Source organism: Megalobrama amblycephala, linkage group LG24, assembly GCF_018812025.1.
Source record: "Megalobrama amblycephala isolate DHTTF-2021 linkage group LG24, ASM1881202v1, whole genome shotgun sequence".
Lineage (NCBI taxonomy): Eukaryota > Metazoa > Chordata > Actinopteri > Cypriniformes > Xenocyprididae > Megalobrama > Megalobrama amblycephala.
Genome location: NC_063067.1, coordinates 22,188,812 through 22,204,656, shown reverse-complemented (window position 1 = coordinate 22,204,656; position 15,845 = coordinate 22,188,812). Strand labels below are relative to the sequence as shown.

The 15,845-nt window shown below is 39.9% G+C and overlaps 1 protein-coding gene across 1 annotated transcript in view; it reads left to right on the top strand.

Annotated features, from left to right (window-relative positions):
* atp6ap1a (ATPase H+ transporting accessory protein 1a) overlaps positions 1-15,845 on the top strand; it is a 31,328-nt gene that overhangs the window by 8,474 nt on the left and 7,009 nt on the right. Inside the window, exons 5-8 of the mRNA XM_048178349.1 lie at positions 7,255-7,295; positions 7,417-7,502; positions 9,655-9,917; positions 14,100-14,150. Coding sequence (XP_048034306.1) covers positions 7,255-7,295; positions 7,417-7,502; positions 9,655-9,917; positions 14,100-14,150 — 441 coding nt within the window. The remainder of the gene's footprint in view (positions 1-7,254; positions 7,296-7,416; positions 7,503-9,654; positions 9,918-14,099; positions 14,151-15,845) is intronic.

Below are 15,845 nucleotides of genomic sequence, written 5' to 3'. Positions count from 1 at the left end.
CGCAGGATTAAAATTTAAATTGGCTTATATCAATTGTACAAAAAAAAAACTGCTGTAAAATTAAACAAATAAATGGGCCTAATAATATAAATAAAAATTATATAAACAAAAATATACATAAATGTTTTAAAAGTAAATTAACTATTAGGCCAACATTCTTATAACTGAACTTTTGCGCAGTGCGCAGGATTAAAATTTAAATTGGCTTATATCAATTGTACAAAAAAAACTGCTGTAAAATTAAACGAATAAATGGGCAAAATTATATAAATAAAAATTATATAAACAAAAATATACATAAACGTTTTAAAAGTAAATTAACTATTAGGCCAACATTCTTATAAATGAACTTTTGCGCAGCGCACAGGATTAAATTTTAAATTGGCTTATATCAATTGTACAAAAAAAACTGCTGTAAAATTAAACGAATTAATGGGCCTAATTATATAAATAAAAATATACAGGCTATAGGCCTACATCAAAGTTTTAAAATGAACTATTAGGCCAAAATTCTTAACTGAACTTTTGCGCAGAGTGCACGTGGATTTCAATTTAAATTGGCTTTGTTGTCAAACTTAAAAAAAAAAAAAATAATAATTGCTTTCCTTATCTACAGTTCTTTTGAGTTCACCTTCAAGAACACAAGTTTGGACAATGTCTGAGGCTTCAGACTCATGCGGTGGTTTCTTGAGAGCAAGCCTAATTGGTCTGTTTCCTCTGTGTTCAGGGTGCTCTTGCGTACACTTTTGACCAGCTTGCCGACTTTCACTAACAGCCTATTAATGTTGTCGTGCTCGTTAACGGCATCTTTGATCGCCAGCTGAAGCATGTGAATGGGGCATCTCAGATGTAAATTTGACACAGTAAAGTACTGATTTATCATAGTGTCTACATTAGTTGTTATCACTTCCACATGGACTTGCGAGGGCGCCGGTGGTTCCTCATCCTCCTCTTCATGTTCAGCGCTGCTGCTGGCATCCGCGGTCACTTCACCCTCCGCCTCCTCTTCAGTGCCAGGGAGGAGGTTAAACGCCTTGATCATGTTGCTGCCACTGTCAGTGACGACACGAATCACACGTCGTTGCACGTTCCAATATTTCAGTACACTTTCATACTTTTGATAAATACGATCTGCGGTGTGGTGCCCTTGTATGTGCTCACAGCCCAACAAAACCGTGTGCCCCCGGAACGTCCCATCAATGAAACTGGCCACGATGCCAAGGAAGCTGTGCCCTCTTCTACTGGTCCAAATGTCCGCTGACAGAACGAGCCCATCACCATTCTGCAGTAGGTCTCGCAGTTTGGCTTCCATCTCTTCCAGAGCATGTGGCATGAGCGTGTCCCGTACGGTGTTGTAGCATGGGGGTGCGTAGCCCGGTTGAGCTGCGCTTGCGAAGTGTTGCATCCCTTCGCGTTCTCCTATACTCAGCGGTTCATAGTCCATGTAAATCATTTTAAAAAATGCTACATCCAGCTCTCTTTTTCTCTCCCTTGTTATGGTTGGGCCTTTGCGTGCAGTGAAGAAACTTTTGAATTCCTTAACCGTTGTCTCTTGTTGCTGCTGCTCCTCCTCTCGCTCTATCAAATACAAATTCACGGACGACACAAATGAAATAAAACGAACCATTATGCCTACTTGAATGACAAAACGAATTTGTTTGAATATTAAGCTATATTTAATTTACACTTTGTTACAAGTTACCGTATACAATTTGCTAACCTTTAGCTTCCTTCCCAGCGTGTTCACGTAGCACACTTTCATGCTTTCGGGAAATTTGCCTTTTTAGATTCCAAAAGGAACCTTTACTTACTGAAACAATGTCTCCACATTCGTTTTCTTGTACCACATTGTCACTGTTAGTTCGTTTTTTAATAGTACACCTGTATGATTTCTCGTTTTCTTCTTTGAAGTACTTTTTTAACTCCATTATTGAGCCGAGTTTTGAATGAAAATAGTCTGTTGATGACAGTAAAAGACAGATGGATTCTGGGTCAGGCTTGACTGAGCATGCTTCAGACTGGAGCGAAATTGGAGCAGGAAATAGAGCGACGCTCCGTCCTTTTTAAAAATGCCGCTCTGTGCTCAGTCTAAGACCCGCCCGCTCGCGCTCCCCGCTCGCTCCCGCTCCACTCCGCTCACATGCTCTGTCGTGGATAGGTGGTGCTCTTTCCGCATGATGGTTCTGGAAGAGTTTCTCCATGAAGGCAGAAAACTGTTCCTTCATCTCAGGGTTTCTACTTAGCGTGCGTCGCAAAGAATTAAGACGAGACAAAGCATGAGCACGATTATTTGGCAGTAATGGTCTGGGTGACTTGAATGGCAAAGGAGCAACCCAGTTTCTCTGTTCATCTTGGTGGAACTCTGCTTGCATGATCTTCAAGAAGATCTCATCCTCGAAGGACATGGCATGTTTGTTATCATTTTTGGTTCTCTCAAATACTTTGAGCCCAAGTTCATCTTCGACTTGCATGCAATGAGTGGCGTGATTGAACGAATGGGGAAAAACAACAGACTTATGCTCCCCGCCATGGCACAATTTCTCTTTCACTTTAATGTGGCTTTGGCATGGAGTGAGAAGAGACGGGTGACCATTATCTAGGATATTAGTTTTAAAGACACTCACCATTGGCTTATGGGCTTTGTCAATGCAGACATCACCTACAATCACCCAGCCTAAATCTAATCGCTGCGCAAAAGGTGCATTGTGAGGCCCATCGATCTGTTGTCTTGCTTTATGTACACGGATCATGTCTCTTCCCAACAATATTAAGATCTGAGCATCAGGATCTAGCTTCGGGATGAACTGTGCAACACGTTTCAAGTGTGAATGAGCAAGGGCGACCTCTGGAGTAGGTATTTCACATCTGTTGCTCATTATCTCGTTACGCTCAATCAATGGTGGGAGATCTAGACATGTTTTACCATCCAGTGTCTCTATTTGGAAGCCGACCGCTTTCCTTCCAGACATTTCTATGGAACCAGTGCATGTTCTCAGCAAATATGGAGAGAGGTTACTCTGGATTTCAAACAGCTCAAAGAACTCTTTTTGGCCAGTGAGCGGTTGCTCTGGTCGTCAGTTATGGCATACATCTTAATAGCTCGTTCCCGTTGCTCATGAGGAAATACATGCACCAAGCACATTTTCGCACAGGATCACATTAGAGCACTTTCCCCACAAACTTCTGTACACTTTGAAGTTACCTCTGGGGTAGCATTGTCCTGCTGTTCTGTATATGGTTCTTGCATCTGAGGTGTTGAGCGGGGCGGAGCTATGTCTGGATGCATGACTGTGCAATGTCTATCAGAATCACACTCAGCACATTTGAGGATTGCAAGACATCCTCTGGCTACATGATTCGGAGAACAACACTTGAAACATCTTTTATGTTCTTTCAGGATGTTCTTGCGTTCCAACAGTGATCTTTTCCTGAAGGCTCTGCATTTTGACAGTGGATGTGATTTGTTGTGAATAGGGCAGTACTTCAACAAGTTTTGATAGTCTCTTTCGAGTTTGCAGAATTTGAATCATCATTTGCAGACACATCTGTCTTGTGTACTGACACAGGAACTCTGCTAGCACCATGTTTATACAGCAGTCTTTCACTTCTGATGACTGTATGGCTACTGCTTGAAAGCTTGAAACTTGGATCATTCCTGGCTTTAGCTTCACTGCAAATAAAATGAGTGAAGAATGAGAATGGGGGAAAACTGACCTTGTTCTCTTCCTTGAAATGCGAGCCAGCGAACAGCCATTTCTCCTGCAGACTTCCTGGTAACTTCTCCACTATAGAATTAATGCCACGAGGGGTATCAAGATAAGCTAGTCCAGGTAAATACGTGTCTCCTTTCGCTGCAAGTATCTCCTTGAGCAGGTCTGCGAGCTCCCTGAGTTTCACATTGTCTTTTGGAGATAGACGTGGAAAATTATCCAGTTGCTTAAATAAGGCACTTTCTATCACTTCTGGAGTGGCATAACATTCTTGAAGTCTCACCCAAGAAAGTTGGAGAGCAGCTTGTGGATTAGTGACATATACAGCTCGAATCCTTCTCACATGATCTGACGATTCCTTCCCCAGCCACTTGACTAATAAGTCTAGCTCTTCACCAGCTGAGAGCTGCAAGTCTTGCATGGCATTAACAAACGAAGATTCCCATGCTCTAAAGTTCTCTGGATTATCGTCAAACTTGGTAAACCCTGTGGTGATAAGTTCTCTACGTGCCAAGAATTTAGCAAAGTCTAACATAGGCTCAGCTTGGCTTTGAGAGTAATGTTGCGTATCTGAATGGACTGCATACCTTTGTGAAGCAGGGTCTTGTTGGCGTTGGGATGCTTTAGATGCAGTATTCTGTATCGGATGAGGCAGATTATACAGTGAATCTGGATATCTTGTGCTCTGCAGACGTGTGTCATCACATATTCTGCTCCGTTCATGAACTGTATCACTGTCATATGCAGCGCTCAATCTCTGAGACTTATCGATCAAACGCGGAGTCGATTCCTTTACACAGGCTGAACATATATTTAGAGGTAGGGTGGAAAAGTCAGAGTTCACCTGAGTTTGGTGCTTTACATATTCCTCTGTTCTCATTGAAATCACATGTGATGAAAGTGTGCTTCTCTCACTGCAACCATCATCACGTTCCATTGCTGCTGCTGCTGCTGTCCCTAATGCTTCTCTAATGCTTCTGAAGCTGCAGCTTCTTTTTCGATTTCTAATGCTTCTAAACTTCGCTTCCACCATTGATCTTTCCTGTTCCAGCCTAGCTTTCTCCTTTTTCATTTCAAGCTGTCTTTTTGCAAACACCATCTTGGCACGAGCAGCTTCTGCTGAGGCTCTAGCTTTATCAGCAGTGCTAGCAACTGAACACTTGGAGGAAGATGATGATCGTTTAGAACTGACCTCTGAAGATGCTTTTCCTTTTCCTCCTTTCACTTCAGTTTGCATGTTTGCATCTGCATGTTCCTCTTGCACCCACTGATCCATGGCTTTTTACTGTACTATTCTCTTCATATGTTTTGCTTTCCAAGCGTGAAATATAAAGAAACAGCAAGCCAAACTCTGTTCAAGAGCCAGAATATGAGCGCCTTGCTCCTTTAATATTCCAATTTATGGTTTACACAGGCAAACTCAACGGCCATTGAACCGAGTAAAACTGTAAATTAAATAAAAGAAATAAGGAAAATTATTACAATCAAAATGAAATTATGCTTATTAACAGTGCAATGAGTGAAATGTATATAGATACATCGCTAACTCAGGTTAGAAGCATTATCAATACACCACATTAGCACTGATCGCCAAAAACATAAACATCTTTGATTATATCATGTTAAACTCTTGCAACATATCAAACAGATGGATGATTAAAATAAACTTACAGCCATCGCTTTCGACAGGGTTTAGAAGGATGATAGAATCAGATGCAACAAAAACATGTTAACAGTTTGCTGCGCCATAAGCTCGCTATTTCCTGTTACCCAATGTGCGGTGCTCGTGGAAAAACGTCAAAATAAAAGTCCTCACATAGGAACTTGCATAATAGCGACAGATAAAATGAAACTTATAAAGAATATTAAGCAATCATGAAAATATAATGTTTATACATGCAAATGTCCATCACAAATTATGCACAGCCTCTAACAGAGGCAGAACATCCTCCATTGTTGTTTGCTGTGTAGCTTTCTTCTTCACATGAGAATGATGTTGATCGCTACTTTCCTGCATATACTGTTGGTGGTGGAAATGCAAACCAGATCAGGGTTTATTGTCCCAAATCGTACTGTACTGTACCGCTCTGTGAAAACGAGCCATAAAACACCGGATGTGCCACAAAACATAGCGGCATGTTTGATGGCTTTTTCCATGCCACTTAATGTTAAAATCACCTACTAATGGATGGTCAAGTTAAAGACATTGCATTATGGGATACAGTATTATGGCCACATAAGAGCTTTTCATACTGCGCTTAACACCTTATAAATTGCATACTTGTATTTGCCTGCTTTGGACAGTCACGGAAACACTGCACATTGTATATAAACAGTTTATTCAGTGTTTGACAGGAAAAATGTCAAATGCTGACAGAATTTGAGTGAAGAAGAAAGTTTCCTTCTTGCCTTTATTGTCCAAAATGTCCATTCAGTATAAACTCGAAAGTACAGTCGGCAATACGAGGATGCGCAATGCTAGAGCTATGTAAACAGGTCGCGTACTGCGTTTATCCAATCACTGACACCACAAATATGCAAATAAGAACATAAACCCAAGGTTTAGGCCGTGTGTCCACCTAAGCGTTTTTTCCAGCTGCTAGCGTACTTTTTCAATTGTTTTCAATGGGAACGCCGCGTTTTTTAAGCGCCAGGAGCGTAACGAGGCGCTGAGCGTCTTTTTAACGCTCAAGCGCTGCGAGCTCGGCGTTTTTTACTGGTCGCCTCGAGTTGAAGAATGCTCAACTTTGAGTAAAACGCTGCGCTCATCACTGTCACTTTTTAGCCAGCCATCCAATCAGAGTGAAGGAGGGGCGGGACAAATACAACTCCGTCCAACTGTCACATTCTTGCTGTACAGCGACATCAATAAACAGAAACAAAATGGATGAGAAATTAATATTGCTGCTCTCCGAAAATACATAGCAAAGTAATTTCATATTGTGTCAACATTTTAAGTCTGAAACAAATTACCTGCAAAATCAGTTCTAAGTAACAGTGCCGCGGATATTCCGTATCATAGCAACAAAGCGTCTCAACGGAAAAAAACGCTGCGCTGCAGAAGCGCTCTCAAGCGCTCACAGACAGGCGTTTTAAGCCGAGCGCCTAGCGTTTTCAGCTGGCTATAAACGCTCTGGTGGACACACGGCCTTAGGAATGTACAATGTGAAACGTCAGCTTACGAATAACCTAGGATTCCATTTACCCAAGGTTTAGAATGACCCAGGATTAATTATTTCAAGTGTGAAAAGCTTTATAGTGTGCTATGTTGTATTTTGTACATTTTGAAATAGTAGTTGTCATTAGAGTGTTTCATGATTACAGAAAATTTGCTTATTATGCACATACTGCAGAAGTATTAGAGTGGTACGATAGTATAGTATGCAATTCTGAACACAGCCATTTGTAGGGTTAGCATTTCTTTACATAAAGGTTTTATTTAAAGTGAAAACACACCTTTTGGGCCTTCTTTAAGTCTGAAAAGAAGATGAGGAAACCAAAATTCTTGATATTATGAGGACTGTAAGTTGTCTTTTTCTTGCAGGGCTGATATGATGTCTACTAAAGAGGTGCTCAGTGGAAATGGTATGTGTAGTATCCAAAGTTCCAAAGTTGTTATTATTGTGTAAAAAAAAAAAAAAAGCCAAGATGAAATGACAAAGAAGTGTTTTCACACAAATTAATGGCATTTTGTTGTTTGTTGTAGATGAGGTAATTGGTCAGGTGCTGAGCATCATGAAAGCTCAGTCTGTGCCGTTTACTGCAGTGTTCACTGCGTTGTGGCCCTCAAGGGTAAGTAAGACCTCTCAACAACTCTGCGTTACACTTACACACCTTCAGCTAGGGCTACGTAGTATGACCAAAATCTTATATTATAATAAGAGTAATTTTATCTGATAACCAAGATATACAATGCAATATTAGGGGCTTTCACACTGTTCCCATAGGGCCATTTTCCTTGTTGCATTCGCAGAGCACACAGCGCTTCCATTCTCCTTCTTCATTCGTTTTATGATCTGTTTAACAGTCCTGTCTAATATGTTATTATGTATAGAACTGTTATACAAGGAAAGTAAGAAGTATATGAAAAAGTATTAGCATTTGCCATGTGGTTGATGCCCAAGCTAGCTGAGCAGAAATACATAATAATGTTTGCTTGGTCCCCTTCAAAGTTGCGTTGGATTTCCTCCTTAGCATAAAGGTTGAGAGGTCCATCTATCACATGTCATCATTTACATGCACTCTCATAATGCAATTATAATGGGATTTTGGCAATATTGCGATTAAACTTTACCTCATGTAAATGCAATACTTCGATTAAAGTAATGCAATTAAGCTCAGAATCGTAGTAAGCGTAATCGCATTAAATGATTTCAGTCGCAATAAACAGGCATGTAAACACCTTAATCTCATTATTCCCGCTCTGACCAAAGTGCGCATGTGCCTGGAACGTACACGGATGGCCGTGTGTTGTTCACACAATTTCATGAATGAACTCCGTGACATTATTCTGAAGTTTTCTCTTCACCAGATTGCTAAACTCAACACAACTCGCTGCGCAGTCTCTGCTCCGTATTCTTCATACAGACGGCGCAAAGAACACAATGTCAGCTTAGACAAACCCGGCATTGCGTTGTTCATCACGGCGCCAAGTAATATCCAGTATGTCCATAAAACCTTTATTTTGAATTTGATGCGAGTAGATTAAAACAATGGCCTGTGTTGTGTCCTTAATTTTGACTCCCTGGCCAAATTATTACCCCTCTCGTTGAAGTCGTTATCTGATTGCCCAATCCTAACACCACCCCTAATCCTAACCCCTCCCCCACACCTAATGTAAACCTACCAATACTGGGGGGTAAATAATTTGGTGGGGGTAGTAATTCAGCACAACACCGGTAACATGCACACTGTATGCATATCTGAGTGTGGTATAACCACTTATTAGCGATGTAAACTGGAGTGAAGAGTTCTGCTCGTGTCATGTAAACATCTTTACATCTTAACTCTGATTATGAGAAATAATCAAATTATTGGTGCACATGTAAACGTAGTCACTGTTTTTCTACCAAATGATTTTAGCATTTAATGATATATTAATTTTAATCTATGGCCTCGCACACACTGTAAAGTTTCAGGAGTGACAACTGCATTGAAATGCGGAAGTGAGTGCCCTAAATTATCATTCCATGTGTGTACAGAACACGACTCACTCACAAAATTACAACGATTGATGGCGTGGTAACCATAGCAACCTTATGGCCTCTCGCATGTTTGGTAACCGCTATAATGACCAAAGAAATATTACAGCGACAAAAGACTTATGTTCAGCAATATAACTAAAGCACAGTCGATGGAGGTCTCATATTTTGCTTATGCTTGTAAAAGCTGCTTCACAGAGTGCACTCTTGCAGTGTTGCCATGTCCATTTATTATAATCACATTTGGGCTTGTTGTTTAACCTTGGCTCATAAAGCGATCAAGTTTACAGAGTTATTAAAGTCAGCAGGTGCAGGTCTTGATATTTTGGTCTTATTTTCAGCAAAAAGCATTTGGATTTATTTTGATTCATTGTGGGCTTGTTCTTGTTCGCTGTTTTTATAGAAAGATCTGACAAAATGAATGAGTCAAGGGTCGTGCTGCTTTCCCTGTGATTTCTTGCACCGCACATAAAGAAGAGAGAAACATTTCTGATGCATGTTAAAATACATCATTAACAACTAGTTGCTCAGTTCGGTTTTGTACACACTATGTAGAATTTTTGTAAATGCGGTTGTCACTACCTGCATTTTCAGTTAATTCAGTAACATTTTTGAACTGTGTGTACAGAACAGGATTAAGCACTAAAAGGTGAATTGACAACCGAATTTAGTTGCAGTGTGTAGAACTTTAATGTGAGCACAGTAAATTGAAGGTAATTTGAGGTGGCTTGTGTTTGTCTCAGGTGATTGAGGACGCGTCTCCAGCTGTCCACTCTGTCTGGTCAAGATCCCTACTGCAGTCGCGTCGTGAGGAACCTTCTGCTCCGAACCCGCCATTGGAGTTTAAGGAGAAGGGCTCCACCTGCATTCTCATGTGGGCTGAGAAACTGGTGGTGAGCCAGTATCGCTCAGGAAAGTGGGAGAGGCATGACCTTACCTCCAAAACCTTTGGTAAAGGTGTGATACCCGACCTGTCTGGATCATCCTGCAATGAGTCTCACTCCCGGTAAATAGTGCCTTGTGGGGTGTAGCAAATTTTTAAAGACCTATGGTGAAAATCAAGTTTTAATGTTGTTTATATGTCTATATGGTGTGTTTAATATGCTTTAAGACAAACCATGTGCAAATTCATCAGTCAACACCATTGACTGTGTAACGGAGGCCAGCTAGTAGTTGCTGTGCGAGTAAACCTCACTCCTCTGATCTCAAGAGATGCTCTAGCGACTGACGCTAGAGGTTGCAGCCTTTAGCCTCCTCGTTAGAGCGTCCGACTCCCACACCGGAGACCCGGGTTCGAGGCCCGCGCAGAGCGGGGCGAGTAGGACCTGGGTCAGGGGTTACATTGGTGCCGTGACCAGGATGGGAGTGAGGTTTAGGGGGGTGAGTGTAACGGAGGCCAGCTAGTAGTTGCTGTGCGAGTAAACCTCACTCCTCTGATCTCAAGAGATGCTCTAGCGACTGACGCTAGAGGTTGCAGCCTTTAGCCTCCTCGTTAGAGCGTCCGACTCCCACACCGGAGACCCGGGTTCGAGGCCCGCGCAGAGCGGGGCGAGTAGGACCTGGGTCAGGGGTTACATTGGTGCCGTGACCAGGATGGGAGTGAGGTTTAGGGGGGTGAGTGTAACGGAGGCCAGCTAGTAGTTGCTGTGCGAGTAAACCTCACTCCTCTGATCTCAAGAGATGCTCTAGCGACTGACGCTAGAGGTTGCAGCCTTTAGCCTCCTCGTTAGAGCGTCCGACTCCCACACCGGAGACCCGGGTTCGAGGCCCGCGCAGAGCGGGGCGAGTAGGACCTGGGTCAGGGGTTACAACTGCTACTGAGTATTTTGCTATTGAACAACACTGAGTATTTTCTCCTTAAAACTGCTGTGTACCAAAGACAGTCTCAAAAACACGCTTTGAAACCGACCCTAATTTCTACGTCACAAACTTGTAACCAATCCCATGAATGTGGGGCGGGGTTATTTCTAGCATTATTTCTAAGGATGCAGATTTTTAGAAGGCAGCTGTCTGACTGAGATAGCGAACAGGAACATGGTGTCTGTAACATTAGCAATAGCAACACATTATTAGCTGTTTGATAACATAGTCAAGACAAAGGCTAATCATATCAAAGACTGAACATTTCCCTTTACCAATCTTTTATATGGACCCTAACATATTGCATACATGACAAATGAGCTTCCCTGTGTCCAAAGCCATGGGCAGTTAGGCTACTTGTATTCCTGTCAGTAATATATAATATTATTAATATTATTTGTGAAAAGAGTAAGTAGTAAACTGGCCCTATAGCCAAGTTATATAGTGCACTGTTTAAAGGGGACAACCATTTGTAGTGGTGTCCAAAACCATAGTGGACATTATAGAGTGCACTCATTCAATCCCATAATGCCCCTCAATAACGAATGTACAACCGATGCACAGTCAATGGCTAGCTGCTCGATAATATTGTCATTCACGCTGAATGAATTCCCACATCTCGCCAGAAGATGGCGTCCAGTGCACTCAGTGTTTGAATTCACTGTTTGAATGTGAGTATGGGGGCGATTAGTATAAAGCCAAGCAGGGTTTCTTCTGGGTCAAAAATGGTCTTTGGTGGTGGCGGACGAGCACAGCCATCCACACACAAAGTACCCTACCCATGTAAACTGAGAGCCGAGTTCTGACAACAAATCCAAAATAAATGCAAAGAAACAATTTGTAATATTAACATTTCCTGTTTATTCATGAAATAAAAAATAGTCATTGTCATGATAAAATAAGGGGCACCCCCCACCCCCCCACCCCTCCGGAAAAACAAAACAAAAAAACAATGGCAGATTTAAAGAACTTAAAATTAAAGAACACAACAACTTGACATCTCAACAATAAAACATGAGATCAAGCATTTGAACTTGAAACAGAACACATTTTACATTATTTTACATTTGATTATTTGATTATTTGATTTTTTTTTTTTTTTTTTTTTAAACTCCGCCGGAATATGTCTGTGTGTTTTAAGCAGTCATTCTGTCTGGAACCACTTTTTAGCCAATTCTGCAGCTGTTACCTGGATGGGATGATTTTTTCATTTTTATTTAATTTACTTAAAGCTGCAGTCTGTAACTTTTTTTTTTGTTAAAAATGATCCAAAATCAATTTTTGAGCAAGTATATAACCAGCCAGTGTTCAAAACTATCTCATTACCTTAGCCCGATTTACAACGCCAACGGTAAGCTTGTAATAATGTTTTCCTAATTCGAGTGGTACTCGTGGGTTTCCGTGGGAGATTCGAGCATGCAGCCGTTCGTCTTTGCCTCATTATGTCACGTCTGTTTACATATAGAAGGAGTCCCAGCTAGTAGGCTATATGCCATGTGGAGATTTCTGCAGATGGCGGATCATTTAAAGCCTTTTCTCACAGCAGCTGCAATAATTAATATTATTTTGATTGCGGATTGTAATCCAGTAAGGTCCAAATGACAATCATCAGTGACAACTGGAGATTCACCCATAGTCAAAAGCAAAAGACTTCGGACTAACGCTAATACACACTAAATACACATAGTCACGCAAAGCTGATGTTGTTAACATTAACAGTTTGAGAACAAAGTACAACAATAATAATAATTTGCACGGTTTGACGTGATCCGAGCTAAGCGATCATTAGATTTAATCACCATTGGCAGCGCGATTTATTGTAATGCTATTTAATTTATTGTAAGTGGCATACATGTTACTTATTTGTTCAGATGACATTTTCCGGTGAAAATTCTTATTTTGGTCATACTTCCAAGACATAGAATCTGTGATTCCGAAGTACAGTATCCAGTGGTGACTGACAGTAACATTAGTTTCATCCGTGCTGAGGAGTCGTGCCGACGCACAACCCACGTAAAGATTATAATTCTGCAAATAACTGCAATTGCAGGTTTCAAACAAAGATGGCGACAAAGAGGCAAAACTCACAGACTGCAGCTTTAAATTAGGACTCCTTTATATAATTATTTGTAACATTTTTATATTTTATTTTATATTTATCTCTTTTTATGTAAATATATATGAATGATAAATTAATAAATAACATTATTTATAATCTTAATAACATTCTCATAAGTAATAAGTAATAAAATATACATAATATTATTACCTAATAATAGTAATATTACCTAATAATTATCTAAATAACATTATTTTGATATTAATTAATGATCAGTCTAATATGTTTTAAATTATAATAATTATCTGTCTACCCAGCTCTGATAATGTATTGAATGTTATATTAATACATTTTAATATATTATCCAAATTAAAAACAATAGGTTTATGCATACCCTTTAGCAGCACAGTCCACAGTGAGCAAAAGAAATTGCTTTTTGGAAAACTGTGCAGTTCACCTTATGTTCATCATTAGTCATTAGACAGACCCATTGATAACTTTTTTCCCCATTCAGGTATATATTTGAAGAGCCTCTTGCTTTTAATGGGCAGACTTCAGCTCGACGTGCTTATGAAAAATGTGCAGGTTTGCGGTGCTTGATTTCAAGACTCCATTGCTATAGAAGCAAAGATGATAAAATGCAATAGCGCAACCTTAAACTTGTCAGCCAAAATTATTTAAGCTTTAAATCACTTGAATCTCATTCAGAATCAAATGTAAACATCCAAATAAATACCATACTTACATGATCTGATGCATGCATGCAGCATGCATGACGAACATTTTGTAAAGATCAATTTTGAGGGTTATATTAGCTGTGTGAACTTTGTTTATGCAATGTATTATAGAGTTGCGAACTTGGGGGCATGGAGCGCGAGCATTTAAAGGGGACGTGCACTGAATCAGCGCATATTTAATTATGCCCCAAAATAGTCAGTTAAAAAAATTGAATAATAAAAAATCTATGGGGTATTTTGAGCTGAAACTTCACAGACACATTCAGGGGACACCTTAGACTTATATTACATCTTGTGAAAAAGGGTTCTATGGCACCTTTAAGATTACTCTAAATATCGCAGAACATATGTGCTAGTTGGTCGTTGGCAGTGTGTTGCAACGTTTTTTGGTCCAGATGCAGGGTGATGCGAGGTGGCAACATTGCTTTTGTCACTGCTAGTTCTTTGATGTCAGCATGGTGTTTCACAGCCTTTAATGTTTACAGTTCATGAACCACAGTATTTCACCTGTGAATTTTCTCTTGAAATACAGGTTGGTTCTGAAGTATGAAGATGTCCTGGATTACCGTATATTCAAGCTCATGTAAGCATCTAATTTTCTTCATTCACAAACACATGTTGGGTTTTCATGTTTTGTGGGGACTTTCTATCAACATAATGTTTTTATATTCTCTCCAACTCAACCCCAACCCCTAAACCTACCCATCTCAGAAACATGCAAAACACTAGATTTAAATCAAAACATATTTTGGCTGATTTATAAGCAGTGGTGGAAAGAGTACTGAAAATTTGTACTCAAGTACAAATACTGTTACATTGCTGAAATAATACTCAATTACAAGTAAAAGTACTGGGGCCCGTTTCAGAAAGGAGGTTAAGTGAAAACTCTGAGTATGTTAACCCTGAAATGAGGGGAAACTCTGGGTTTTCTGTTTCAGAATGGGAGGTATGTCAAACCTGAGAAAGCAGGTTAAGTCAAGCCCGTTTCTGAAAGAGAGGTAACTTCTACTCAGAGTCAGTTACCATAGCAACTTACTCTGTGAACCTAACCTGGTCAGGATCAGGTTTTCTTCGGTAAACCCAGAGTTTCCTTCGGTCTCCTCAACTTTTTTAAAGTGCAAGTGAAGTTTAAATAGTTCACACATTCATTCACGCTGCAAAAATGCTTTTCGTACTGATTATTTTTTGTCCTATTTCAAGTACAAATATCTAAAAATTCTTAAATCAGGATGGATTTTGCATATAAGAAAATTATATAAGATATTTAGTCTTGTTTCCTGGGGGTATCTAAATTAAGTGCATTTTACTTAAGTAAAATTATCAATATCTGCCAGTGTGATAATACAAATAATCTTAATGGCAAACGGATAACAAGATTATTCAGAGTGTCTATTACTAAGTGCAAATTTACAGTAGCTCCATCCCCCAATGTCAGACCAGGTTAAAATTGTCGTACTCTCTTGTGGCTGCAGTGGTGTAGACGGTAATGCGTTAGGTGCAGAGAACTAACTTGTGATGCGATTGACGGGGTTCGAATCTGCCTTCTGCCGAACTCGCTATTCTCCCTTTTCCCATCACATAAGAAAGGCATTTATTTTCAATAAAAATGAAGAAAATGTTCTAAAAGTGGAAGTAAAATTCCTAACGAGTGTTTAATAATGATAAAATCATTTACACTTAATACTTTTTTTGCATGTGGAATACCATAAAAATGAATATTAGTTCAATAATTTATGACAATAACACTCTACCAGTTTTCACCTTTGATATTATAACAGTGATAAGAATTAAACTTGCATTGACTCAGAAGTATGCGGACGTCCTTTTGTCATGTGATGTTGCCATGGTGAATCGTAATATCGGAGCTCCATTGATGATGGCTTTTCATAGTCGTGGTGCACGCGCTTAACTCCGAGTCAACCTACTCAGAGTCGACTGAACTAACTGAATTCAGCTGTTCTGAAACAGAAAACTCAGAGTTTCCCATCTCAGAGTAAGTCTGCTCAGAGTTCAAGTTTTAACTCAGAGTTGGTTGAACCTCCTTATTGAAACGGGCTCCTGGTGTCAAAAAAGTACTTGAGTAAAAGTACAAATTACTCTTCTCAAAAATTACTCAAAGTACTAATTGCTTTTTAGCCGGCGATATTTAATGAACTACCAAAAAATATTCAATCAAATCATAGATCTAGGTAGAAAAAAAGTGCTTTTCAACAAAGCACTTCCCCCTTATTGACGAAGTGCATGAATTAGTGGTCACGATACTGAAATGTCTAACTTC